This window comes from Crotalus tigris, unplaced genomic scaffold, assembly GCF_016545835.1.
Source record: "Crotalus tigris isolate CLP2741 ecotype Arizona unplaced genomic scaffold, ASM1654583v1 scf7180000023606.2106662, whole genome shotgun sequence".
Classification (NCBI taxonomy): domain Eukaryota; kingdom Metazoa; phylum Chordata; class Lepidosauria; order Squamata; family Viperidae; genus Crotalus; species Crotalus tigris.
The window spans coordinates 1,304,933-1,332,793 of NW_024100074.1; the positions used below are offsets into that span (position 1 = coordinate 1,304,933).

At 39.6% G+C, this 27,861-nt stretch overlaps 1 protein-coding gene across 10 annotated transcripts in view; it reads left to right on the top strand.

The window, feature by feature from the left end:
- Nucleotides 1-18,650, top strand: part of JADE3 (jade family PHD finger 3) — a 166,947-nt gene extending 148,297 nt beyond the window's left edge. For 7 of the 10 annotated variants that reach the window (XM_039319632.1, XM_039319635.1, XM_039319633.1 and 4 more), the window contains one exon: nt 1,894-2,251. In XM_039319632.1, the coding sequence (XP_039175566.1) occupies nt 1,894-1,944 (51 nt within the window). In that variant the 3' untranslated portion in view covers nt 1,945-2,251. Of the gene's footprint in view, nt 1-1,893; nt 2,252-14,816; nt 14,917-15,865; nt 15,971-16,066; nt 16,283-18,635 lie in introns of those variants that run through there. The other 3 variants (XR_005553740.1, XR_005553741.1, XR_005553739.1) reach the window with 3 other exon arrangements.
- Nucleotides 18,651-27,861: the final 9,211 nt, after the last annotated feature.

Here is a 27,861-nt window from a genome sequence, read left to right on the forward strand (position 1 = left end):
CCCCCTCTCCAATCCACTGCTCTGTTTGCTGTTCCTTCCAGCATTCTTCCTCCCCTTACCTGCTGTCCTACGTACTGTTCCCACCTACCGACATGCGTTCCTGTTGGACTCTCCTTCCCAAACTTCCCCCCCCAAAACTGCCGTCCTGCCTATTATTCCTGCCTGCCCTTCTCCATTCCTATCAACCCCACCCTCTCCTGTTTCCTCCCCCCCTCTAATCCGCAGCTCTTCCTGCTGTTCCTGACTATTCTCCTCCATTCTTACTCCCTTCTCAAACATCCCCTCTCCCCCCATGAATATGCTTCCAATTTTACATGCCTCATCTTTTCTGTTCTTTTCTCTCTCTCCTTCCCTTTTGATCAGTCAACCATTAAGGATGGATATATATATATATAATATTTCTAATTATGTATCAATATATATGACTATAATACCTTTATAGAACGTTATTCTTAGGGTTAATGTTAAAATATAAAATTACAAATAGAGATACCTTTCTTTATTCCACTATTATCTGGTATAATTTATAATACTCTTAACACCTCTTATATATATTTCTATAACACTATAACAATACATATACTGGTCTCTAAGTATTATCACCACTCTTACTTTCATTCACTATCACTTATTTGAATAATCATCTGTATATATTTCTTTACTATACTATAATTACTTTCTCACTTCTATTTAATTCAATTACTCAATTATGCTTATTTCTATTAGTTAATACAATTCATTTACTTCATTCCTTTAAATACATAGCCTGATGCCCCTTTTCTACTTGTAGCTTAGTCACTGCTTGTATATGAATGCTACAATATTGCATCAGCCTTTTTTCTCTCTGTCTCATTTTAATGTATCCACCGATCCACCAAATGTCACCTCTTATTTCTTCTTCTATATATCCAATATTTCCAAAACGTCCACTCATCACTTTACCCAGATATATGTCAGTTAAAGTCCAAATTTCAGTGCTATTTGTTCTTCAAAAATAAGTTCCACTAAGTAGTATTAAATTTCTCCGTTGTCTCACTTCACCTTTTAATCCTTGTGTTAATTTTTCAAAGTCCTTCTTAATCACCCCTTTGTTGCCTCAGGCCGTCCTTTCTCCAGTCCTTTCTCTAGTTTCAATCTCTACTTCTTGCAGCTCTTAAATTCCAGTCTCTCAAGTTTTATAAACTTTACTGTGGGCTCTCTGCTTCTTCACGCTGCTCTTGTTCTGCTCTATCGCTCCCTTCTCCGCTCTATTCCAATTCAGTTGCCGCTGTATCTCTCTCCTTATTGCTTTGCTTTTTCTGCACCTTCTCTCAGCCAAATGTTCCTCACCTCCTTCAGGGGTTTTCCTTGTCTCCCGTACAAAGCTGTTAGTTCTACTTTTCACTCCCTCTCAGACTGCTGCTATCGCTCCAGGCCTTAAAGATCGGCTTCTTCTCTGCCAATTTTAAAAGTGCTGCTCCTGTCTGCTCGGGTGTTTGCGTTCCACCCGGCTTCTCTGAAGCTTCCTCTTTAGTTTACCAATCTCTCCGGGATCGGCAAAGCCCTTGCTGGGCTCTTAGCGAAGCTTTTTCAGGATTTAGGAACAGAGGTCTGTTCCTTCACCTGCTCCACGATGACGTCACAGCCGGAAGTCCCCTGATGATTGTTTTGTTGGAGTTTTGGAGTGTTTTGTGAGGTTCTTTTTTGTTTTGTTTTCTTTTTACTATTTTATTGTCTCTTGTCCTTGGATTTAAGCCATACAAAGTCTTCTGGTAGTCAGAAACTCCAAATCTAATTAAATGAACGAACATATGTAGGCAAATACTTGCTTTTGAAATAAATGCTTTGACTTTATTAGGAAAGATGTTATAATTTTGAAAGTATCTTGTTCATATCTTCATTTTTTAAAACCAGATTACTGGCCTTGGGGTGAAAGGAATCCCACCATATGCATATGCAGGTTAAAGATGCAAATATCAAAACAAGGATGGAAGATGCAAATATCAAAACAAGGATGGAAGGAAATGACACCATTGCATCACTGCACATTTTATCTGTTTCTTTTTTAGAAGCTATAGAAGGATGGTAGACCAACAAGTACAGTAAGAAACTCCCAAGCCATGAATTCAGCCATGAATTGTGTCCAATTTGCTTTTTTATTATAGCTAACTAAAAATGTTTTTTTCTTTCTGTTAAATCAATATTTTAATAAAGTTAGAGTGCAGTACTGCAGGCCACTTTAGCTGACTGTGTTCAGCAGGTCAGCGGTTCAAATCTCACCAGCTCAAGGTTGACTCAGCCTTCCATCCTTCCGGGGTAGGTAAAATGAGGACCCAGATTGTTGGGGGCAATGTAAATATATATATACATTGCTTACTGGTGTACACCGCTTAGAGAGTGCTTGCACTTAAAGCGGTATATAAGTCTCATAAACAAACAAATAAATAAATATATGAATAGTGTATATGTGTGATTTTATCAATTTGTTGATTGAAAAGTTAATTAATAATTATCTGCAGACTCACAAACTTTATCTTCCCGTCTTACTGATCCTATCCAGTATCACCTATTATTGTCTTCACTTTTAACAACCTCCCTCCCTCTTTCCTTTCTTTTTCATTGGCCATCCTTACAACCAAGATGCTATATTTTTATTCTAGCAGAGGTTTCTACAATCCCTCTGGCCACAACATATGCATCACATGTTGCTTGTAACTCACCTTCCTCTTCACAACCCAGCTCAGAGTTCAGAGCCAGAATCTTTGGGGGGAGGCATGGAATGCAGTCAAAAGGAGCTACCCTTCTCCATTAGCCATTATGTGCCCTCCATCCACTCTCAAAAGTGTTATGTGCAGACAATGTGCCCCAAATAGGTCTCTTGCTGGCTGTTTGTGTGCTTCATACAAGAGAGAGGTAAGAATATTTGGCTGTAAAGATTCCACAATTCACAATTCTTCCCCTGCATTTTTTTTGTTTATGTTCTAGCAGCTACTCTTCATGGTTAGACAGCATCTCCTATGCTGGGGAACCACAAGAATAAAAATTTGACCTTTCCTGGCTCATTTCTAAAAGGGATGATTAGTATATTCACTGGGAACCCAATGGGGGAGTTCCATGCTGGAGGTGGGTGCTGGATTGATGGCGGACTCCACCTCCCCTCTTGTTCTCTGCTCTGCAACCGTCTCTCTTTTTGGTTATCATATTTATGTATTCTTATTTTCTTTTTCATTATTTATTTTATTGTTCTATTATCTTACTTACGTTTTGTTTGCATTCTTTTCATATCTTTCTGGTTCTAAGTGCCTAGAGCAGCCCCACAACGAGATAGATGGCAAATAAATTTAACAATATATACCAGTGATGGCGAACCTTTCAGAGACCAAGTGCACAAACTGCAACCCAAAAGCAGGGTGTTGGGTGGGTGTGGCCCACTGGGTGGGCGTGGCTGTGGTGATCACAGCAGAGTGGGTGGGCATGGCCACCTCAATGTTGCTCGTGGGGAGGGATGCCTGTGGGGGCCGGGCAGGTTGAGGGAGATCCACGGAATCTCTGGAGGGTGGGGCGGTGGGCCGGAGGCTCATCCTCCAGGGTCAGGCGAGGCAGGAGGCAGGGTGGAGGTGCCACTGCCACGGGGCAAGGCAAGATGAGGCAGGAGTCGCTTTGACACCATCAGCCCCCGCACACAGAGACCAGTGAGTGCATGGGGGCTGACAGTGTCCGTCAGCAGCCACAGCCTGCCGGCCACTCAACTGGCACACTCTGGGGCTCCGCAGTACACTGCCAATACCGGGCCAGCTCTCCAGCAACAGGCAAAGTTGGAGAGGGGGGAGATGCGTGATGAAGAAAGGTCAGAAAAGAAATGGTTTGGGAAGCGAGGGTATCTGAGCAGTGGTGGGTGGGGCAATCTTTCCAGCTCCATATCGGCCAAGGCGCTCCATCTGCTGCTTCAGTGCTGTGTGGGCAGAGCTGTGAAGAGGGCTCAAAAGTGGAGTGAAAGGGAAGAGGGTGAGGGGGGATCTGCCAAAGCTGTCGTGAGGAGAAAACAAAAAACATCCCTGCCTTGCCTGCCTCCAGCAGTTCAGAGAAGCCACCTCTGAGCTGGATGGCCGGCTGACAGCTGAGGAGGTGATGCAATGGGTCGTGGCCAGGAGGGACGGGACAGGGAGGAGGGAAACCAACCATGCTGGGATGCATCTGGCCACGTGGGACCTTGGCGAGTTAGCGGGCGGCTGGTTGAAGAGAGGGATGGTTGCGGTTCTGCCTGCTTTATTACGTAGCAGGCTGGGCAGGAGGTGGCGGCAATCCCTGCATCACCAGACCCGGCCGGCAGCAACTCTGGAAGCGAAGCTGTGCCGCCCATCCTCGCAATGGTGGGGGCAGTGGCAAGTGAAGGCAGGCTCTGGCATGTGCACACCCCTCACAGCTGCTGCTCCGCATCGTCCCGTGCACACTCCCAGCCCCTTGCTGTCATCTCCATCTGCTGGTGCAGAGCTGGGGAAACAGGCTGGGTGGGGAAGCTTCCAGTGCCGCTGCCATGAGGCAAAAGGGGACCAACGCTCCCACTTCCCGGTATCCTGCTGCAGCCTCTCATGCCGCCCCACTGGTGCTGCGGCCGATTTTGGCAACGCATCATGGCTGCGACAGGATACTAGGAAGCGGGGCACTTGGGTCCAATCCCCCTTCTCCCATCAGCTTCGCCTCGTGGCAGCAGCATGAGTAGCTCCCCCCCTACCCGGCCCGTTTCCCCAGCTCCATTACCAGCAGCAGCTTCCTCTGTGAGTGCCCCGCTGGTATGGCTAGTTCCTCTGCTGATGCCATAGCACAGGCAAGGGGGTAGCAGGGGCTCCAGTCTGAAGAAACAGCTCGCCCTTTTCCACTTCCATGGGCTCCAGCTCGGTCACCTTCACCGAAATAAGGAGGCTCCATACAGCCGCCATCACCCCACAGGCCTCGCTACTGCTGAAAGAGGGTGAGACTGGAAACAGGTGAAAGGAAAAAGTGAAGGCAGAAGCTACTCTGGTGAACTCTGTGCTGGGGCAACGGCACACGTGCCCAGAGAGAGGGCTCTGCGAGGCACTCTGGCATACGTGCCATCGGTTCGCTACCACTGATATATACCTACAAACATACATACATACATAGTGTGGCCCACTTATTCTTCATTCACTTATCTTTCTATTCTCTATATAATGGTCTTGATGCTATGTTCATGTTTATCACATTTATTCTTCTTACACATTCTGGAGTATTTTTATCCATGTCTTAATATTCCCCTTCATCTAGATCAGGGGTATCCAACCTTAGCAACTTTAAGGCTTGTGGACTTTGACTTCCAGAATTCCCCACCCAGCCATGCTGGCTGGGAAATTCTGGGAATTGAAGTCCACAGGTCTTAAAGTTGCTTGAGTTGGATACCCCTGGTCTAGATAACAGAATTGAAATATTCCTATTCATAGTTGAACAGGACAGCAGCACTGAAGTGCAGAGAGGAGGGTGGGAGAAGCAAAACAGCAAAGATGGTGTTTGTGGCAGCACAATCAAACTCCACTCTTTGTACATACATTGATGTTGCATGCACATAAAAACCCTACTTTATTATCACTCCTGGAAATGCCAAATTACCAACTTAGATGTTCTTCTACATTAGGTACTCCCATTTGCCCTTGCCTGAATAAAAACATTTCCCCCATCCTATTATAAGTAAGTATTGTAGACATACAGATCATTTAATGTAAATATTATTGATAAAATGATTATTTTAATTTCTAACAATCTAAACTAATTAACTTAATTATTAACCAATCATTTAAGGAGATTATTAATTTTTAAAAAATCAGTATATGTCCTTTTCTTTCAGATTTATAATACCACTGCAAAAAAAGTTAAGTTGAAAAGAATCTGATCAAGAATTACATTATTAGCGAACATGTTCTTTGAATGTCTGTATTTGCATACTACACCATAAATTACTCAACCACATTTTAGTCTACAGTTAGTTAATGGTTCAGTGTATTATTCAATGTATTATTCACATAATTATGAATCAATGATTATTTAAATCATTGTGTAAATCATAATTAAGATAACCAAACCAGCCACTGGCTTGAGTATAAATCACTCATAGCTGCTTTGTTATTTTCTATTAATTATCTTAGGTCTTATGTTTTGATATGTTGAATATGTGCCTTTATGAATATTATTAAATGTTACTTGTTTATTGATATTAATAAGCTGATTGTTCTCACAATATCTAAGACTAATCAGATGATTTTTGGTAACTAAGAGAAATCCCAACAGGTTTCTCTCCTTTCCCTGGCAGTGAAAGTTTAATAATTACAGTATGGCACATTAAAAACTGATAATTTCATTTTTCTGAAGGAAAGGGTGAAGAAATTGAAGAAATAATGGGAAATCAAATATAGAGATTCCCCTAAAATTCCATGAAAGAAGTACTGCAGGACAATTGCACATTAACAATCTTGAATGGAATCCGCCTTTCTTTTTTAGCTCTGTTTTTGAAGGGCTATCAAGTTTCCATAGACTAAGTATATCTATATACTTTTGGAAAAAAATAATGTTGATTAATATGCATAACTTTACAATCATGGCCTTTGCTTTTACAAACACAAAAGTTTCTTCAATGTGTGCAGCTTTATTTTCAAATTCTTATTGACAACAGAACAATAACTTAAGAGAAACAAGTGATTATAATTTGATTTTAAAATGGAATAATCAAACTTTTGCTCAATTGAAATGTTATTTAACAAAAAGTATAATTCTATTCAGATTGAAAGAATTCCGAGGCATTCAAAAGCTTATTCATTATCCCTTAATATTTTGGTTACATCATATATAATTCTGGGCGATTTTTGAATGATTTTTTTTTTATTGAAAATTTTTTAAAAGTTTTACAAATAAACAACCAAAAACAAATCAACCCTCATCCAATCCCTCCCAAACCCACCCCTCCCTCCCCCCTCCCCGAACTTCCCAGAACTGAATATAGGCTTATTTAAAATTTTTAAAAACCTAAACAAATTTTTACAACTTATAGAATAATTAATAATAAGATATATGTGACATAAGCATTAAAAAGAAAAATACTTAAAAAAGAAGGAAAAAAGAGAGGAAAGAGAGAGAGAAAGAAAAAGAAAAAGAAAGAAAGATAAAAAAATAAAAGAAAAAAAAGAAGGGAGAAAACAAAAGAAGGGAAAAAGAAAAGAAAAAACAATCTATACAAGTTATGAAAAAGCTAAATGATATTTTTCCATATCCAAATTATATTGTATAAAATTTATCCATTTTTCCCATACAACAAAAAATTTCTCTTGAGATTGCTCCTTTAAGAAAGCCGAAATCTTTGCCATTTCCGCCAAGTAAGAAACTTTATAAAACCACTCTTGTAAAGTAGGCAAAGATTCCTTCTTCCAATATTGTCCTACTAACAGCCTTGCTGCTGTAATCAAATTTAACATCAATATAACTTCCTTAGCATCACAATCAGTAACAATACCTAATAAAAATAATTGCGGGGTAAATTTTACCCTCCTTCTGAAGATTCTTTGAATATTCCACCATATCTTAATCCAGAAAGCTTTTATATTTTTACACGACCACCAAATATGATAATAAGTAGCGTCCAAACAACCACATCTCCAACATTTAGGCTGTAGATCAGGGTACATAATAGACATTTTTTGTGGATCAAGGTGCCATCTATAAAACATTTTATAAAAATTCTCTCTTAAGTTCTGCGCTTGTGTAAATTTAACATTCCTCACCCAGATAAGTTCCCAAGTATCCAATGGGATTGGTTCACCAATATTTTGTGCCCATTTAATCATACAATCTTTGATTAATTCAGATTCTGAATCCATTTCCACTAAAACCCCATAAACCCTCTTAATATGAGTTGGTCTTTGATCCCTTACTTGTTTAAAAAGATTTTCATCTTCTCTAAGCCAACCCATATTACGATCCGTCTTCCATCTATCCACTATTTGTCTATATTGAAACCATGAGTAAGTAATGTTTTCATGTACTAAATCTTCCAAAGATTTTAACTGCCAATTTTGACCATCCCATCTAAGTAGTTGTATATAGGAAACCGTATCCATCTTAACTCCTCTCTTTATCCCCTCTATCGCATGCCAAGGTATACCCCATAATGGTATTTTAAAATCACTTTTATAATATTTCCTCCACACCCTAAGCAAAGAAATCCTTATGAGATTTAAAAACCCGATCCACTTTTTTATTAAAAATTAAATAGGCATGCCATCCAAAAAGTAAATCCCAGCCCTCCAAATGGAGTATTTCTACATTTGTTAAATTCATCCAATCACTAATCAATGTTAGGACCACAGCGTCATAATATAGTTTCAAATTTGGTACCTTGAGTCCACCTCTCTCACGAAAATCTTGCATAATTTTAAGTTTTACCCTTGGTTTTTTCCCTGCCCAGATAAATTTGTTAATACCTTTCTGCCATTCATTTAAATTAAGTTCATTCTTTAAGATAGGTAACATTTGAAACAAAAAAAGAAATTTTGGTAGAACATTCATTTTGATAACTACAATTCTACCCATAAGAGATAACTGTAAGTTATTCCAATTCTTTAAATCCTTCTGTACCCCAATCCACACGATTTTTGAATGATTTGAGGTCATTTTTAACCAATATGATCTACATCAGTGATGGCGAACCTTTTAGAGACTGAATGCCCAAACTGCAACCCAAAACCCACTTATGCATCGTCGAGTGCCAGGTGGGTGTGGCCCATTGCTGGGTGTAGCCAATTGGGTGGGTGTGGCCAAGTGGGTGGGCATGGCTGCAGTGCTAACGGCAGACTGGGTGGGACTAAAAAGTTCAATCAATCAATTCCAACTTTGCAAGAACTTTTTTTTTTCCTGTGAGAAGTTGAAATTGACTGATTGAATCTCTCTTTTTTTTGCACATGGCGGTGGAGGCCTAAAGCGAAAAGTTTTTATAAAACCCAGCTGAAGGCCTAGGACTGGGGCAATGACGCGTGTGCCCACAGAGAGGGCTCTGTGTGCCGCCTCTGGCACCCATGCCATAGGTTCGCCACCACTGATCTACATGTAAACTTTGTAAATAACTAAGATTTAGAAAATTATATCTGCCTTTTTACTGTTGAAAGAAAAATCTTCATCAGGGTCCAGTCCAAGCCAAGAATAAACAAAATAGAGACTGCTTTAGGAAGAAGGTTGTAGTTTATTTAAGAGCAGAGACAGAAAAAAAATGTGGCTCTGGGAAAGCTGACCACATGTAGCTGTGGGTGGTGGGATTTTATACCTTCTTGGGCTTGTGTGTTTGAGGTTGTTTCCTGTTCCTGTGGCATGAACTTTGACCTGAGCTTTTGAGCATGTCCTTTTGGCATTCTGATGGTGGTGGGTTAATCCTATTATGTCCTAAAGTTCATGTTTTTAGAATTTGGGTGGGGGGTGTAGATTTTAGGGGTTTTTGTCTTTCTACTCTCATCAGCTCCAAGCTTCCTGGCTCTAGTCTTCCTGAATGAATCACCAAATCTGCATTTCTATAAAACTGGTCTTTGTCTGGGGCTATTAAGAACTGGGCCTGCTTTTCTGCCTTTAAGATCCTTTGGGAAAATATAATTTTCTGTCTTTTTTAATATTCCCCAAAATATTTCCTTCTCGGTGTGTGTGTGCTGTCTCCGTACAATCCCCCCTTTGTGCCATATAAGTGTGGGTGACATACTTTTATTGGCACAAGATTAAAAACTGATCTGGTCAAAGAGACTTGATAAACAACTTTTAAACTGTTAATGCAAAAAGGGAAATGCACTAATAGAGGCAGCAGAAAAAGATCCCTGCAGTGGCTCCCGAAAGGAGCCTAAAGTCTAAAAGTCAGGGCAAACGTTCTGTTAGGTGGAAAAGAAATTTTTAGTGTCCAATATTCTTGCCAATTATTTTTAGATGTTTGATGACACTTTCAGCTTCCAGTCAGGTTTGTACATGCTTCCAAAATTCTTTTTTTATATAACAATTTTTATTGGTTTTCCAATTTTACATTTGAGTATTTGGAAAGCAATATGGTGATTGGGTTAGTTAATAGTTCAATAACAAAATCTTTAGTACATATCTCAGGTTACATAATCAAAAATTTCTTCTCTATTTCTCTTAACCTTTGCTATATCATATTTAAGCTAGTAAATTTCTAATTATATCAAACTCAATTGAAACTTCATTATCACGTTTATCAATGTTTTTTGTTTATACATATCCATATCCTGTTTTTAAGTTTTACCTAATTTTTAATTGCAGCACTCCAATTTAACCTTTAATATCCATAGTATTTGCATTTTGGGTAACCCAATTTCCTTTATCTCACTACATAAAAGTTATAATATCTAAAATACACATATTACTTATTTAAATATATCCTTATTTTATTTCATAAACATTTTCTATTTCTCATCCTAGTACATCACCACTTGATAATGGAGTATCCTTTATTATCTCAAATCCATCATCTATATTATCTGGGCTAAACAATAATTCAAATCTATTTCCTAATAGTTAATTTTCATTCCCCTTATAAGTCTAAATTCTCAATATTAAGCCCTTATTTTTATTATTTTCCAACAATATTTAAATCTAATAATCAAATTTCCCTTCATCTCAAAATCTCTCTTTAGCTCATTAGTTGAGACTTTCAGATCCTCCCAATAAATCAAAAGACCCCATTTTTGAAACCTAACTCTAGCTTTCTTTTTATGCCAACCAGGCTTCCATATGAATGCTTTTAGATCATCAGATAGATCTCCCTTCATTCTTGTGCATGTTACTTGAATTAAATGAGACCATCTAATTGTCAATTTTCTGGAGGAACTGGCCCATTTATAATCATTAAGTTGTTGCCCTGGTGGCTCAAATCCCCATATTTGCTCTAGTATAGTTGTCTTCAATTCGATCTGGTCTTCTTCTTCCTCAGGTTTCTTCTGGTTTAAATAGAAAGTCATGTCTAATTTTATAGTTGTGGTTTGATTGTCTAAGTTTTCAGTAAGCTGTATTTGTTGATCTTTAATGTCCTCCATCTTAGTATTACCTTCTTCTGCTTCTGTTGTTTTTTGGATTTTAGGTTCCTTAGTTGCAATCAGGGTTTCGCTTTGTAGATTTAAGCTGGGACCTTGGTCTTTCAGTCTAGATTTAATTATCTCGGTGGCTTCAAGAATTTTTTCAAGTATAAGTTTATAATTAGCTGACATTTGTTGCTGGTCCTCCTCCATTTCTGACATAGTTATAGATGGTCCTTTAGTGGAAGCTATTTATTAAACAAGAGTCAGTAAGTGTTCACTTCCACAATTCCTAGAAACCAATTTCATTGCCCAGGTGGTCTCTCAGCTTATAGTCTCTCTTAGATAATACCAAGATCACATCTGTGCTCTGAGCAAGTCGCTTGTCAAGAATAATAAAAATAATAGATTGCTGTACCGAGCTTCGCCACAAGATGTCCCTGATAGCATTGAAAGTCTTTTCCAGATCCCGGGCTAGGGTTTCATCCAATTTAAGTTCTTTTTCTTCTTTTTTAAAAGTAAATAAAATAGCAGGTCCCCATAAGAGTAGGAACTTTTGGGGCCCCCAAATTTAAAAAAAAAAGTAAGTCCAATTATATTAAGTTGTTCTTTTCAATGCTTTGTTTCCCCAGGTAGTTAAACGCCACCATTTTAGAGGGTGGGGGGGAAAATTCCCTTCCCTCTCTCCTCACAGGGAGAAGAATTTCAAAAAGCTTTTAACAGGAAAGTTACTTGGGATATAGAGAAGGTAAGATCTCACCCAATTCCTCTGCGTTGCTTTCAAAGTGCTTGTTAATAATTTTGGCCTCGGCTGGTAGCAGCTTAATGATGGGCCATGTTGGTGGATCTTTTCCCCGTTGGTTAGAAAAGCTGCCTGCCCCGGATCAAACAGGAGGGCTGCTGCCCTTCCGCAATCACTCGGGGGTCCTCTTCCAGGGCGACTTCTGACCCTCTTCAGGGTCCCTGGCGGGAGAAAACCAGACGGAGGAGAGAGCGATCGCCCCACATGTCTGCCTGTGCCGCGATCACAAACCGGAAGCCAGGCCTCCAAAATTCTTCACAGCCATGTTTTGCCTCAGTACATAACCACTGGCTGCCCATTTTCAAGGGTTACTTCCTGCCTTAGCTCTTAGTTCAGTGCATTCCTAAAGGGAAAGAGAACAGAAAATGGAACAGAACTGGTCATTCCCACCATAAATCTTAGCTCAAATTAGAGAAGGCACAAATCTTAAACATATCATGTGGTTGCACAGGAAGACAGAAAGAGAGAAAATCACTATTCCTGTATTTTAATTTCCTTTTCCTTTTAAGTACCTTTATTTAGCCAAATTGGTTTCCCAGCAAAGCCCTGAGCAAAGCCCATTCTTCACAAATTTATATTGCTCGCTTCTTTTTCATACTGGCTAGGATGGGCACTCGCTTCTCATTCCACGCCTCAAGCAAATCTTCAATGGGGTATCTAAACCTGACCCTCAAACTACAGCTTCCCATGTCCCCCTTACGATATGGGGTTCAATCAGTTGGGTCCCTTCTAGCAGAACAGCCCAGCCACTCTTAACGACACTAACCCAGCTGCCTGCCATAAGCTTTCAGACAAAAAAAAGAACATCTGGGAGACTCTGGTTCCCTTACAGAGTATGGTATCCTCCTAAGTAGGGAACTCCCCACTATCAGTTTTCAGAACAAAAAAAGGTCTGGGAGGACCTGCCATCCTTGGCTCAACAGGTATGGGCCCCTCCTTCACCCAGTGTCAGTTTTCAGACCCAGGAGGGGTCTGGGAGAACCTCTGCTTTGTGCAGCCCCTCCTGCAAATGGCCTTTGCCTACAGGGTCTTACCAGCTGACTGCCCAAATCCAATTCACTTTTCCATTCCATTTTCACACAGCCTCTCCTTTTCCCCTAACAAACGGTCCAATGCTCTGGGCAAACCCCCATGCTTTCCAGGGACTGTCACTTGAATAGATCCTTTTTGTGGTTAGGAAAGGCCAGAGGGAGCAGAATCCAGCTGTGATTGGGAAAAGGGTTTTCTCATTTACACACACAGACATACACACATTTCTCTTGCTCTCCTGGACTTTAAAGTTAAAATTCAGAGGTACTTACTTTCTTTCCAAAGTAGCCCTTGAGCTTAAACTCAAAACTCCCTTTACTACCCTCACTCTACATGGGCAGGGTCTAGGAAACCCATCCAAGTCCATTGGAGACATTAGCTTGAAGTCCTATCTGGGGTGCCAAATTATTGAAAGAAAAATCTTCAGTGGGGTCCAGTCCAAGCCAGGAATAAACAAAATAGAGACTGCTTTAGAAAGAAAGTTGTAGTTTATTGAAGAGCAGAGCCAGACAGAAATGTGGCTCTGGGAAAGCTGACCACATGCAGCTGTGAGTGGTGGGTTTTTATACCTTCTTGGGTTTTTGTGTTTGAGGTTGTTTCCTGTTCCTGTGGCATGAACTTTGACCTGAGCTTTTGAGCATGTCCTTTTGGTATTCTGATGGTGGTGGGTTAATCCTATTATGTCCTAAAGTCCATGTGTTTAGAGTTTGGGTGGGGATGTAGACTTTAGGGGTCTTTGTCTTTCTACTTTCATCAGCTCCATGCTTCCTGGCTCTAGTCTTCCTGAATGAATCACCAAATCTGCATTTCTATAGAACTGGTCTTTGTCTGGGGCTATTAAGAATTGGGCCTGCTTTTCTGCCTTTAAGATTCTTTGGGGAAATATAATATTCTGCCTTTTTAAATATTCCCCAAAATATTTCCTTCTCTGGGGGGGGCTGTCTCCCTAAATTGCATATAAACTTACTTTGATAATTACATTTCTGTCAACATTGTTCATATTACGGGTTGTCCTTGACTTATAACTACAATTGAGACTGGATTTCTGATTATAAGTTGAGGTAAGTTGCAGACTTATGACTGCAATTGAGATTGTCCCTGACTTGATAACATATTTGTGGTGGTCATTAAGCAAATCATCACAGTCGTTAAGTGAATATCACCGTCTTAAATGCAAACCCAATCTTTCAAATGCTGCAACAATTGTAAAGGCAAACTGGAAATGTAGTCATATGACTGTGGGGGAGGGGATGGGAGGGGAAGGGAACACAACATTTTATGATTGCCAAAAGTGCTTTATACTGACCCAAATTCAAAAGTGTTATATTTCAAATCCAGTCAGATAGTTAACTCAAAAGAAACGATCTTATAACAAACAAATATATTTTAATGAGAAAGATTACTTGCGTTCACGTTGAGATTGGTGCTGCTGGGAATACATGTTTGTTCATCTTTCAGATCCTTTCCTTAGGTAAGAAGATTTTGCTCTTTATACCATCTTATAGGGAGACCTTCCATGGCCCATGCTTCTTACAGACAAAGAGATTCCCAAGTGGCTTGTGTCCAGGAAGTCTCCCAAAGACCTTTGGAACTCCTCCCACTGACCCATCCACATACCTAGCATTTAACCCAATAACTGCCAGACATTCCAACATAGAGCTGGACCATAGAGCTATATGGGCCATAGAGCTATATGGGCCAGAACATGCTTTATGGGCCTATTGTAATTTCAAATGGTCATTAAGCAATTAGTCATGTCAAGGACTACCTATAGTATAAAATTATAAACCAGCATGCTACAGAATATAGACTTTTCCAAATAAAAAGGCTAATATATTATTATCTCCAATTTACTTCAGCTGTGCTTTTAACTAATCCAGAATTTTTAACAGTAAAGATATTTAGTTTTTTATCTGAATGATGATACCTGTCTTTCTCTTTACTAACAGGGCAGAATTTAAAACTAAGATTCAGGAGACCTTAAATTTCAAGAGAATAACAACAAAACAGGCTATGGTTTTGGATAGAGAACTGAGATATTCTTCCCCAGTAAGTTTTGGTTGCTTTAACCAAGTTTATTCCAACCTTCAGTAAGTTAAGATTTGGATGAGTTGGCAGATATGGCCAGTGATAAGAAAGAACTCAAATGATTATGAGCAATAAACAGGGTATGAGCAATAAAAAGGGTAAATTACAATTAGAATTCTAGTTTAATGAAGAGAAGGACTAGGGGTGACATGTTAGCAGTTCTCCAATATCTCAGGGGTAGACACAAAGAAGAAGGTCAAGCTATTCTCCAAAGAACTTGAAGGCAGGACAAGAAGCAATGGATGGAAACTAATCAAGGTGAGAAAAAATCTAGAACTATGAAGAAATTTCCTGACAGTTAGAACAATTACTCAGTGGAACAACCTGCCTCCAGAAGTTGTGAATGCTTCAATACTGGAATTTTTAAAGAAGAGACTGGACAGCCCTTTGTCTGAAATGGTAGGGTTTCCTGCCTGAGCATGGGGTTGCACTAGATGACCTCCAAGGTCCCTTCAAACTTTATTACTATTACTATTATTATTATCAACTGCTAGGTCAGAAAGCTTTTTCCAGTAGTTATTTTTTAAAAGAAAGAGGAAATTATTTACACTAAAATAAACAGAATAATGACCAATTTAGGATTCAAACTGCTATTTAAAATATACATTGGAAACAAGTTTGTAAATATGTTTTGTTGTAGAATTTAATATTTTACTGTAGGGTCTACAACACTGTAATGCTTATACTACTTTGTATATTATATAAAAGCATAGAAAGTTAATGTACAGATCATTGCTGAGAAATAAAAGAATCATTTTTATTAAGGAAAGTTTTATTTAACTGCTTGGTTAAAGTCTACCAAGATCAGCATTTATATATGACATAGGTGATTTGAAAGATGTATTACTTGAAGTTTGTCAAAAATGTTAGAGTTGTTCATTAAGTGATAAGACAATTGCAACCATTTTAGATGGAGCTTTCGGACCCCGACTTTCAGATAGGTTGGGCTACAGCACCAATTATCCCCATCCAGCTATGCAGGAAAACCTGGACTAGAGCTGAAAAGTTGGATTAGGTGAAACTTTTAGCATTTTGCCCTGGTACAATTCTTGTTTTTTAAAGACCTTCAGTTCAGAATTGTCTGACTATGTTTCTCTTGTCTTTCCCTTAGGCATCATGGCTGAAGGAATAGCATCGGGTATGAGAGTCAAGCACCAAGATGCTCTTTATATTGTTTTGCAATGAAGCGAGTAGAGCAAGTAAACATCTCCACCGGGTAATGGAACTTTCTGCTACATGTACAGCTTGGCCTATGCATGCTTTCAGTCATAATGTACATGCTGGGAAAATTTATGAGAAGTTTTATATCCAAATATATTTTATTCTTTATACTGTTTCCATCTTCCCTTAAAACGTTAACAGAATCCCTGACATTATTTTGTACTAACAATTGTTGAAACTAGACTCTCTAATTAATATCATTAGTAGAATAGAGTAGAATGGAATGGAATGGAATAGAATTCTTTATTGGTCAAATGTGATTGGACACACAAAGAATTTGTCTCCGCTACGTAAGTTCACAGTGTACATATAAACAACAAGTAATGTCACATACTGTAAGGACCCACCCCACTTTGCATCTTAAGAAGACAGAACTCTTGGAATAATTCTTCCAACAGGCATCCTTTATTAAGAGAAAATGGTAGCAGGCGTTCTAGACAGGACTTGGGGTCCAAGCTCTCCCATTCAAGGTTTTAAGGGGTTCCCCAATAGCCCCACTCAATCACCCCCTTCTTCCAGTGACAGTCTCAGGCATTACATTCCCACCCCCTTTTTCTTACTGCCGGCTGGATGGAGACTTCAGAGAGGAGTACATGAAAGGTAATAGCCCCATTCTTATGGTTAGTCCTTTTGGTGATATCCACATTCAGTCCCTTTAAAGTGTACTGAAGGAAGTGAGGGCCATAAAGCCCCTTTGTTCACCCCCTTCCCTTCATTGTATGACAGAATCCAAAGAAGGCAGAAATGGGGTTTTCTATAGTTGATAACTAGAGATGAAATATAATTGGATTCTGACATCCTGCCCCCTTAAAAAAAAGACAGATCCACCTGAAAGAAAACAAAACAGGTATAAAAGTTAGTCAGGCTTGTTAGGATACTCTGTGTGAAACTTCTTTAATAGCTTTGGGGCTCTGACATGACGTTTATGGACCCATTCGTTTTGTGAGGCAGGGAGGTGTTTCCAGGCAACTAGGTACTGAGTCGCTCCATGATATCTCCTAGAGTCAAGGATTTCCTTTATTTTGAAATGTTGTTCGCCCTCAACCATGATTGGAGGTGGTGGTGGTGGGGATTTTTGGCCATAAAGGTGACTGATGCTCTCTTTTCAGCAAGCTGCAATGAAAAATTGGGTGTATTTGCCTGAGATTTTTGGGTAATTCTAATTCTACTGTTACTGGGTTTATGATTCTTTTAATTGGAAAAGGCCCTATATCAGTGGTTCTCAACCTGTGGGTCGGGACCCCATTTGGGGTCGAACAACCATTTCACGGGGGTCACCAAACAAGGCTGTCCGCCATTTTTTCTCCCTTTTCTTTGGCCATGCCCCTGGCACCCGGTGATGTATAAATGGTTGGGGTCACCACAACATGGGGAACGGTATTATGGGGTCGCGGCATTAGAAAGGTTGAGAACCACTGCCCTATATATTTTGGTCCAAGTTTTTTACAGGGCTGTAGGGACATTAGGTATTTTGTAGTTAAGTACACCGTTTCTCCTATAATGAATGGTGTAGGCTCAACCCTTTTTTTATCGGCTTGTGCTTTGTATGCCTGCCTAGCTTCATCTAGTGCTTTTCTAAGTATTGGCCAGGTGTCTTGTAATTGTTCCATCCATTCTTTCAGTGATGGGATCGTGGTTCGTTTGGGGTTAATTCTGGCACGGGGTTGAAACTTTGACCATTGGCTATTTGAAAAGAAGTGTAACCTATGCTGGAGCGGACTGCATTATTATAGGCAACTTCTGCAAAAGGGATCCGCCCACCCGGTCTGTTGGAAATTAAGAAAACATCTTAGATATTGCTCAAGTACTGAGTTCATTTTTTCAGCCCCCCCCCCCATTCCCCTGTGGGTGGTGGCTAGATGTCAGTCCCTGAGTGGTTCCTAAAAGGGATAAAAATTCCTTCCAAAATGCAGACGTAAATTGCACTCCCCTATCAGAGATGATGCGTTGGGGTGCCCCGTGCAATCTGTAAATGTGCTGGACGAAAAGTTTCGCTAAGGCTTTTGCGGTGGGAATCTTTTGGCAAGGGATAAAGTGCACCTGTTTGGAAAACAAGTCCGTGACCGTCCAGACAACAGTATTCCCATTGCTTTCTGGCAATTCCACTATAAAATCCATGGCTATTTCCCTCCAGGGGGCTGAGGGATTTGCCACTGTTTGTAATAGTCCTGGCGATTTCCCTTGCAATCTCTTTGCAGTAGCACTTTTTGGGCAGCTGGCTACGTAGCTTTCTATGTCCTTTTTTATGGATGGCCACCAAAATTGCCGTTTAATTAAGTGTAAAGTTTTTACAAATCCAAAATGCCCTGCTGATTTTGTGTCATGGCAAAGCTGCATGAATGTGACTCTTTGGTTTGTTGGTATATATAACTTTTCCCCTACCCAAGGCAACCCGTCTCAGGGTCACCTTTCTTGATTCCTTTCCCCACTTACTTTTCTTTCCAACGCCCATTGATCAGCGAGGCTTGTGGTCCCGTGTCTCCACCACTTCTTCTCCTGAGAAATCTGACCTCTCAGATCCCGACATCCGGCAAGGTTCCAGTGGGAGGAGTTCCAAAGGTCATTGGGAGACTTCCTGGACACAAGCCACATGGGAATCTCTTTGTCTGTAAGAAGCATGGGCCATGGAAGGTCACACAATGAGCCTGAGTCGTTATAAAGATGGTATGAAGAGCAATATTCTCTTACCTAAAGGGATGATCTAAAAGATGGACAAAGATGTATTTTCAGGAGTATCAACCACAGTGTGAATGCAAGTAATCTTTCTCATTAAAATATATTTTGTTTATTATAAGATCGTTTCTTAAGAAGCAGAAAAGATTTTGCTTTTTTAGCAAATGAACTCAAAGCAAGACTGATTTCATTTAGATGGGAGATTCCGATGGGTATTGTTTTGAGCCATGCGGGGACACGTTATAGACTTAACACAGTTGCTAAAGCTAAAGAATTTTATAATACGGTCCTGGGTGCAGGCTCATCCTCATCTACTCAGAGAGCCTTGAGTGATAAAGAGGTGGAACAGCAGTCTGAGGGATCAGGCTTGATGGCTGCTGGGCAGGCGGAATGGATGCGTCAAGCAGAGGTTAAAGAACAGAGAATGACCCGTGCAGCATATAAACGTAAGGAAAAGGAGCAACAGAAGAAAGAAGCTAAAGAATCTGCTCATCAGATTGTTTCAATGCCGGTGGGAGGAGCAAGACCCAAAAGTTCTGCAACACATTCTTCAGTAGCAGATCTTGAGGGAATCTTCTCCAGGCTCCTGGTTGAGGGAGATGGCAAAGTTCCTGACCTGGAATGTTAACGGTTTAAACATCCCCCAGAAGAGGAAGAAAATCTTTCATTATCTAAAGCAACACAACAATGACATTATTTGTTTGGAGGAAACTCATATTTTACTTAAAGATCAAAAATACTTAGCTAACCTTCGCTTGGGATCTCATTTTATATCTCCTGCCCCTGGGAAAAAAGGGGGTGTGGTAATTTATGTTAAGCAAAATTTACCAGCTTGTTTGGTAGAATCAGATCCCCAAGGAAGATATGTTATGGTTGAACTTGGTTTATATGGTAAGAAAATACTTATTGTGGGACTGTATGCACCAAACCAGCAACAGGAACAATTTTATAAGTTGTTACATCAGAAAATAACTCTGTTGGACTATAGGTCCGTGATATTAATGGGAGACTGGAATGGTGTTTTAGATACACAAAAGGACAAAAAAGGTTCTTCTATTTTTTTCAAACAGGCTAAACTACCTAAAGCCTTTTTTGAATTGAAAGAAGATTGGGAACTGAGAGACTATTGGCGCGAACGTAATCAAGAGGAAAGAGACTTTACCTTTTTTTCAGACAGACACAAATCCTTTTCAAGGATTGACTTTTTTTTGATTACAACAGATTTATATAACAGGGTGAAGAATATTAAAATCTTTCCTAGGACATTGACAGATCATAGTCCAGTCTGGATGGAATTGGTCACTGAGAAAGAAGAGAGGAGATCCTGGAGGTTGAATGAGAATTTATTTAAACAAGAAAAAAATGTTCAAAAACTAAAGGAATGTTTAAAGGAATATTTTGCTTTAAATATGAATAAGGGAACATCAATGTCAATGGTATGGGATGCAAGTAAAGCCTTTATGCGTGGGATTTTGATAAAAATGAACAATTTTCATAGACAGAAGCAGACTCAGAAACGTAAAGAATTAGAAGATGAGATTAAATTAAAAGAAAAGTTTTTAATTTTAAATCCTTCAGATGAAAAGGTGAAAGGAGCTATAGAATTGTTAAAAACACAATTTAATATATTGATGGCTGATCAAGCTGCAACCAACTTATTGTTCATGAAACAAAATACATTTTGTAATGCTAACAAACCAGGGAGATGGTTGGCTTATCAGTTAAGAAAGAAACAGAGACAGAGAATTATAGACAAAATAAATTATAATGGCAAATTGGTTTATCAGAAAGAATTGATAAAGAAATCTTTCTTAGATTATTACCAAAAATTATATAAGAGTACTAATGTACAAACTACAGATATAAATAATTACTTAAGTAAAGCTAATTTTCCTAAATTAACAGAAGATCAGAAAAAAGAGATTAATGGTTTAATTACCAAAGAGGAAGTTGTGACAGCTATTAAGCAATTGAAATTAGGCAAGGCGCCGGGTACGGATGGTTTGACGTCTATTTATTATAAAACTTTAGTAGAAGAGATGACCCAACCGTTATGTGAGCTTTTTAATAGTATATTACAGGGCTTAGAGATCCCTCCGTCATGGCGTAATGCTTTTATATCTTTGATTCCAAAAGAGGACCAAGATCTCACCTTGCCTAAGAACTATAGGCCTATATCTCTTTTAAATGTGGATTATAAAATTTTTGCAAAAATTATAGCCAATAGGTTCATGGGGGTTTGGCAGCAGCTTATACATAAGGACCAATCGGGTTTTATAACTGGAAGGTATATGAAAAATAATGTTAGACAAATTATTAATTTATTAGAATATTTAGATAAAAACAACCAAGTCCCTGCAGGGCTGATATTTTTGGATGCTGAAAAAGCCTTTGACCAGTTGAATTGGCAGTTTATGTTATGTTTAATTAAGGAGATGAATTTTGGACAAAATATATTACAAGTTTTATCTAATATATATCAAAAACAGACTGCTCAACTTATCGTAAATGGGGGTTTATCAGAGGTTTTTACAATAGAAAAAGGTACAAGACAGGGATGTCCATTATCTCCGTTATTGTTTGTCTTAACATTGGAAATTTTGTTGATTAAAATTCGGGAGTCTCAAGAAATAAAAGGAATAGAAATTAATAAAAAAGAATATAAGTTAAGAGCTTTTGCAGATGACTTGGTTGTTACTTTGTATCAACCTACTTATTCGGTAGTTAAATTATTACAACTGATTTAGCAATATGGGTGTGTCTTGGGTTTTAAAATTAACAATAACAAGACCAAAATATTACCAAAAAATATGACTAATTGTGATAAACAGACTTTGGTCAATTTAACAGATTTTGAAGTTGCTGACAAGGTAAAATATTTGGGGGTTACACTATCTGCTTCTAATGCAAAACTGTATAAAAATAATTATGAAAAGTTGTGGATTGGGGTACAGAAGGATTTCATGAATTGGAATAATTTACAGTTATCTCTTATGGGTAGAATTGCAGTTATTAAAATGAATGTTCTGCCAAAGTTTCTTTTTTTGTTTCAAATGTTATCTATTTTAAAGAATGAACTTAACCTAAATGAATGGCAGAAAGGTATTAACAAATTTATTTGGGCAGGGAAAAAACCAAGGGTCAAACTTAAAATTATGCAAGATTTCCGTGAGAGAGGTGGACTCAAGGTACCAAATTTGAAATTGTATTATGATGCGGTGGTACTAACATTGATTAGTGATTGGGTGAATTTAACAAATGTAGAAATACTCCATTTGGAAGGTTGGGATTTACTTTTTGGATGGCATGCCTATTTAATTTTTAATAAAAAAATGGACCGGGTTTTTAAATCTCATATTATAAGAATTTCTTTGCTTAGGGTGTGGAAGAAATATTATAGAAGTGATTTTAAAATACCCTTATGGGCCATACCTTGGCATGCGATAGAGGGAATAAAGAAAGGAGTCAAGATGGATACAGTTTCTTATATACAATTACTTAGATGGGATGGTCAAAATTGGCAGTTAAAATCTTTGGAAGATTTAACACATGAAAATTTTACTTATTCATGGTTTCAATATAGACAAATAGTGGATAGATGGAAGACGGATTGTAATATGGGATGGTTTAGAGAAGATGAAAATCTCATCAAACAAGTAAGGGATCAAAGACCAACCCATATCAAGAGGGTTTATGGGGTTTTAGTGGAAATGGATTCAGAATCTGAATTAATTAAAGATTGTATGATTAAATGGGCACAAAATATCGGTGAATCAATTTCACTGGATACTTGGGAATTTATTTGGGTGAGGACTGTTAAATTCACACAAGCACAGAACTTAAGAGAGAATTTTTATAAAATGTTTTATAGATGGCACCTTGATCCAAAGAAAATGTCCATTATGTACCCTGATCTACAGCCTAAATGTTGGAGATGTGGTTGTTTGGACGCTACTTATTTTCATATTTGGTGGTCGTGTAAAAGTATAAAAGCCTTTTGGATTAAGATATGGTGGAACATTCAAAGAATTTTTAGAAGGAGGGTAAAATTTACCCCGCAATTATTTTTATTAGGTATTATTACTGACTGTGATGCTAAGGAAGTTATACTGATGCTAAATTTGATCACAGCCGCTAGGCTGTTAGTTGGACAATATTGGAAGAAGGATTCTTTGCCTACTTTACAAGAGTGGTTTTATAAAGTTTCGTATTTGGCAGAAATGGCCAAGATTACGGCTTTTTTAAAGGAGCAATCTCAAGAGAATTTTTTTGTTGTATGGGAAAAATGGATAAATTTTATTCAACACAATTTGAATATGGAAAAATATTATTTAGCTTTTTCATAATTTGTATTGATTGCTTTTTTTTTCTCTTTTTCTTTTGTTTCCGTCTTCTGAACTTTTATTTTTTTTCTTTCTTCTTTCTTTTTCTCTCTCTCTCTCTCTTTCCTTTTTCTTTTTTCTCTCTTTTTAAAGTATTTTTTCTTTTTTTAATGCTTATATCATATATATATTATTATTAATTATTTTATAAGTTGTAAATGTTGTTTAAGTTTTTTTTAAATTTTTTTTTTTAAATAAGCCTATATTCAGTTCTGGGAAGTTTGGGGAGGGGGTAGGGAGGGGTGGGTTTGGGAGGGATTGGGTGAGGGTTGTTGTTTATTTGTAAAACTTTTAAAAAATTTTCAATAAAAAAAAAAGATCGTTTCTTTTGAGTTAACTATCTGACTGGATTTAAAAGAAGGCACTTTAGATTTGAGTCAGAATAGTAAGAGAATACACATAATTCATGCCATCTTTTGAAAGCAAATAGTAAATTGGCAAAGATTAATTCTTCTCTCAAAGCTGCAACAGTTTGAAGAAACAGAATCGAATCTGTTAGCCTTTTCTCTACATTAACCCTTAAGGAAGTAAAGCAGATACTCTCTTGTTAGTAATTCTATGTGACTAATCTCCTTCAATTGCCTGCAAAGTAATTTCTGGGATAGCAAAGCCAGCGTGTCTGTGTAAAAGACAGCTTTCAAGGAGTGATTCAGAGGCATTGTTTTGCTAATTCGCTTGCTAGCCAACGCTTCAAAGTTAAAAAGTGCCTTGTATCTGATTAAAATTACCTTTGGATCTGTTCACAAGCTAATGTTTATAGCAAAGAGAAAAGCAAAAATCTACACTTTTGTTCCTTGCATGAAAAGTTTGAATTTTAATACCAAAAAGAGCTTGGACTTTATCCCCCTCCTCTCTTTGCCAGTGAAGTACGCAGCCTGAAACAAAGAACTGACAACAAATTTGTTTCTTCTCCACGAGTTTGCTAGCAAGGAAGGCTGATTGCCTTTCAATAAACCCATTTGTTGCTATAGTAACACAACACTGGTGGAAAGCTAAGCTCCCTCCCCCCCTTAGGAATGCTTGGAATTTCAGCCAATGTTATGGAATAAGGAGGAATCTAGTTACAGAAGCAGAACCAACCCCAAATAGCATCACAGAAGCACTCCCTGGTGGTCATGCAAAAATTTTTTTTTAGCTGAGTTACAACAGCCACAATTAATTCAGCACACAACAGAGGGAAAGAAAGTACTTCACTGCACTACGCAGAGCAAATCTGTTAGTTAAAGTGCAAGTTACTTAAAGTTATCCCAAGCTACCAACACCCCGTAGAGGGCACAGAGTGAACTTACCAGAAGCATTCACTCACTCACTCAAGCTGAGCACCAAGCTGTTCCAGCTTGAGGGAACTTAGGCAGAAGAAATCAAAGCCAAGTCTCTTTAGCTATTACCACAAGCTCAACAGTGCCAAGTGGGAGTTTGTACCTCTATATTCTCTCAGTGGCCACTAGCAGTAACGTGGTAATAGGACCAAGTTGAAGAAAGCAAAACCAATTGTCTTTCCTTATTATCACAAGCTCAACAGTGCCAGGTGGGAGTTTGAACCTCTACATTCTCTCAGTGGCCACTAGCAGTAACGTGGTAATAGGAAGAATTTGGCTAGCCTTTCTTCAGATGCCCCCTAGTGGTTAAAGGAGGCACTACACGCAAGCCTTTAACCGCGCCCAGAGAAGGCCCTCTAGTGGACAAAGGGTGAACCTCGAAGCCAGAGCACCCTGGTAGCTGACCCACAGCAAGTGACCCCTAGTGGTGAAGGGCTCTAGCCATTTTGTCTGCCATATCTTTTTGGCTTTGAGCAAGTTCAAGTTCTTCTTGGGCATCTTTTCTTTTGGCCTTCATTTTAGCTGCTATAGCCTTTCATTTGGCTTCCATTTGAACTGCTTCATTTTCTCGATTGGCCTTCACTCTGGCGACTTCAGCTTCTCGGTCGTTCTTCATTTTGATTGCTTCGGCTTCTAGCTTGGCCTCTATTTCAGCTTCCTCAAGCTCTATGGCTGCCAACTCCTTCTTTCTCTGCCTCTCCTCTTGTGCCACACGAAAGACAGCTTCAGCAGCTTTAGCATCTATGATCATTTGCTCTTCATGTGAAATTTTGGATGCTCGGTTAAGACGGGAAGATGCTTTCGAAAGGCGGGAGGTGCCTGTGACATGCGGTTATTGGGACACGCTGGAATGTGCCTTGGAACACCACTTTCTTGCCTAATAGGGAACAACTGGAAAAGGAAGAGCATCGTAGCCACACACAGGTTTACATGGACAACCAAAGTGCATTCCAGAATGCACAGGTGAGAGCGCCATAGCAGCCACAAGCCCCCCAAGACCAAGTAGGCGAACAGAGGAATCTCAATGACCAGATGCGGCGGCCAGCCACAGAGTTGATGTCGTGATACCTAGGTCACGAGATCTCCCCACTGTTGCCGCCCCATTGAACCCTATAAAACCACACCTACAACACTGCACGCTTGTGACAACCAAACCTGTTTTGGTAGCAACAGTGTTCCAACCGCGCCTAGAACAACACTGCATGCTTGTGACAACCAAACCTGTTTTGGTAGCAACAGTGTTCCAACCGCACCTAGAGCATCGCACGCTTGTAACAACCAAACCTGTTTTGGAAGCAACCGTGTTCCAGACAAGAAGACTTACTACAATTTAGCTTTGTCCATAAAGGACAAACAAGACAAACAACGCCCCCAAGACTGGGAGTCATGGAGCGTACTCCCAAAATGTCTCCAAAGCATGCAAGTGCAGCACATGTATGTCTCCAGCTCACCTGCCCCAGTGCAGAAGATAGAGTTGTACACTTCCTTAGATGTGTCTACGAAGGTGACTGCAGCCTCAAGATACATCTCACTCTACAGCGGGGAGAGCCACACTTACGTTATCTTGTTTGCAACCATAACATGCATCAGAGTCTACAGCGGGGAGTGCTGCAGTCTCAGTGTCTTCTTAGGGAAAGCGAGACTAACAATACAAGAAGGCCACACCGTACTAAGGTTACAGCTATGTGGCACCACTTTGGCTGTAAAGCTGACCAACTTGACAGCAAAGACGTTGTGCCTTGAAGTACAGTCCACCACCTTCTACGCAGACAGCAAGGTGATGCCAACTACATCTGCAAACAAAGCGGGCACTTCTACGTCCATGTAAGCAACAGAGAGAAAAGGATTGAAACATCCTTAAGCCCTGAACAATGGCAACATGTGCCAACAAATAAGAACTTTGTTAACCAAGTGAAGTGGCCCAACCTTGCCACACAGATAACAGAACTGATCTGGCTAGAAAGTCTTCAGCTCTTGGCCTTCCCAAATAGACAGAAGCACATAGACCAAAACGTTATGCACTTCCAGCTTCAGATCAAAGTGCCAACCTTCAACCTCAGACACCCAGTAAACATCAACCAATCCGCTTCAAAACCCTGTCTAAACGGAGACACCTGAAATTAGGCATAGTTTTGATCATCTTGATCACTTGTCTCAGCACCCCAAGAATTAGCCTTGTAGGAGCCTGCAAGGACTTACTGCCTTTCATGGACTCCATGTCATTAAATACACCGACACCCACACATGAAGTCCTCACCCTGACGACAACAGTAGCAGCCCTCTTCAATACTCCACCGGTGGTTCCAGACCCTTCGGTTCTTGAGTATCCTGAGTCTTCTGCTCAAGCTGTTGTTCCTGATTCTTCACTTCCAGCTGCTGTTCCTGACCCTTCAGTTCCAGCTATTGTTCCTGATTCTTCAGCTCCGGCTGTTCCTGAGTTTCCAGATGTTCCTGATCCTGAGTTTCCAGCTCCAGCTGTTCCTGAATTTCCTGATGTTCCTGATCTTGATTCTTCAGTCCCAGCTGTTCCTGTGTTTCCAGATCCAGCTGTTTATGTCTTTCCAGGTTTTTCAGTTCCTGAGTATCCTGTGAATCCAGTTCCCCTCGTTCCCGAGAAGCTTGGGTTTCAGTTTTTTCTGTTCCAGATTTGGTTCCAGTTTCCTTCACAGGAAGAAGACCTTGTCTCACTGGGAGACAAGACTGCATACCAGAACTATTGGCCCACCCACTTGACGAACTAGTTTGCCCAGCTGAGGTCCAAATCGTAAAGCCACGTGAGCCAGGTCGTGACTCAAAGACACTTGTACCAGGCTGATCACCGATTTGGTCCCGTTGCTGATGAAGACTGAACCAGAAGATCAAACCTCAAATTATGTATTGTCTTATGCATTGTTTGATGTAACACTTGCCCTTTTCGCATAATTGTGCATGTTTTATATTTACCTTATAGTTATGCATGCTTGATACCAAGTTTTACCTATTTAGTCACAAGTTAGTTAACTGTGAGTATTGCATGCCTTGATGCTATGTTTTTACTATGTTAGTAGTGGAAATATAAATTTCCAAGCGGGGAGTATTCTGGAACGTATATGTAGCCCTAACTAGAGAGCAGGTATCAGTGTGTCAGAGTGTCTGGCGGTTATTGGGTTAAATGCTAGGTATGTGGATGGGTCAGTGGGAGGAGTTCCAAAGGTCATTGGGAGATTTCCTGGACACAAGCCACATGGGAATCTCTTTGTCTGTAAGAAGCATGGGCCATGGAAGGTCACATAATGAGCTTGAGTTGTTATAAAGATGGTATGAAGAGCAAT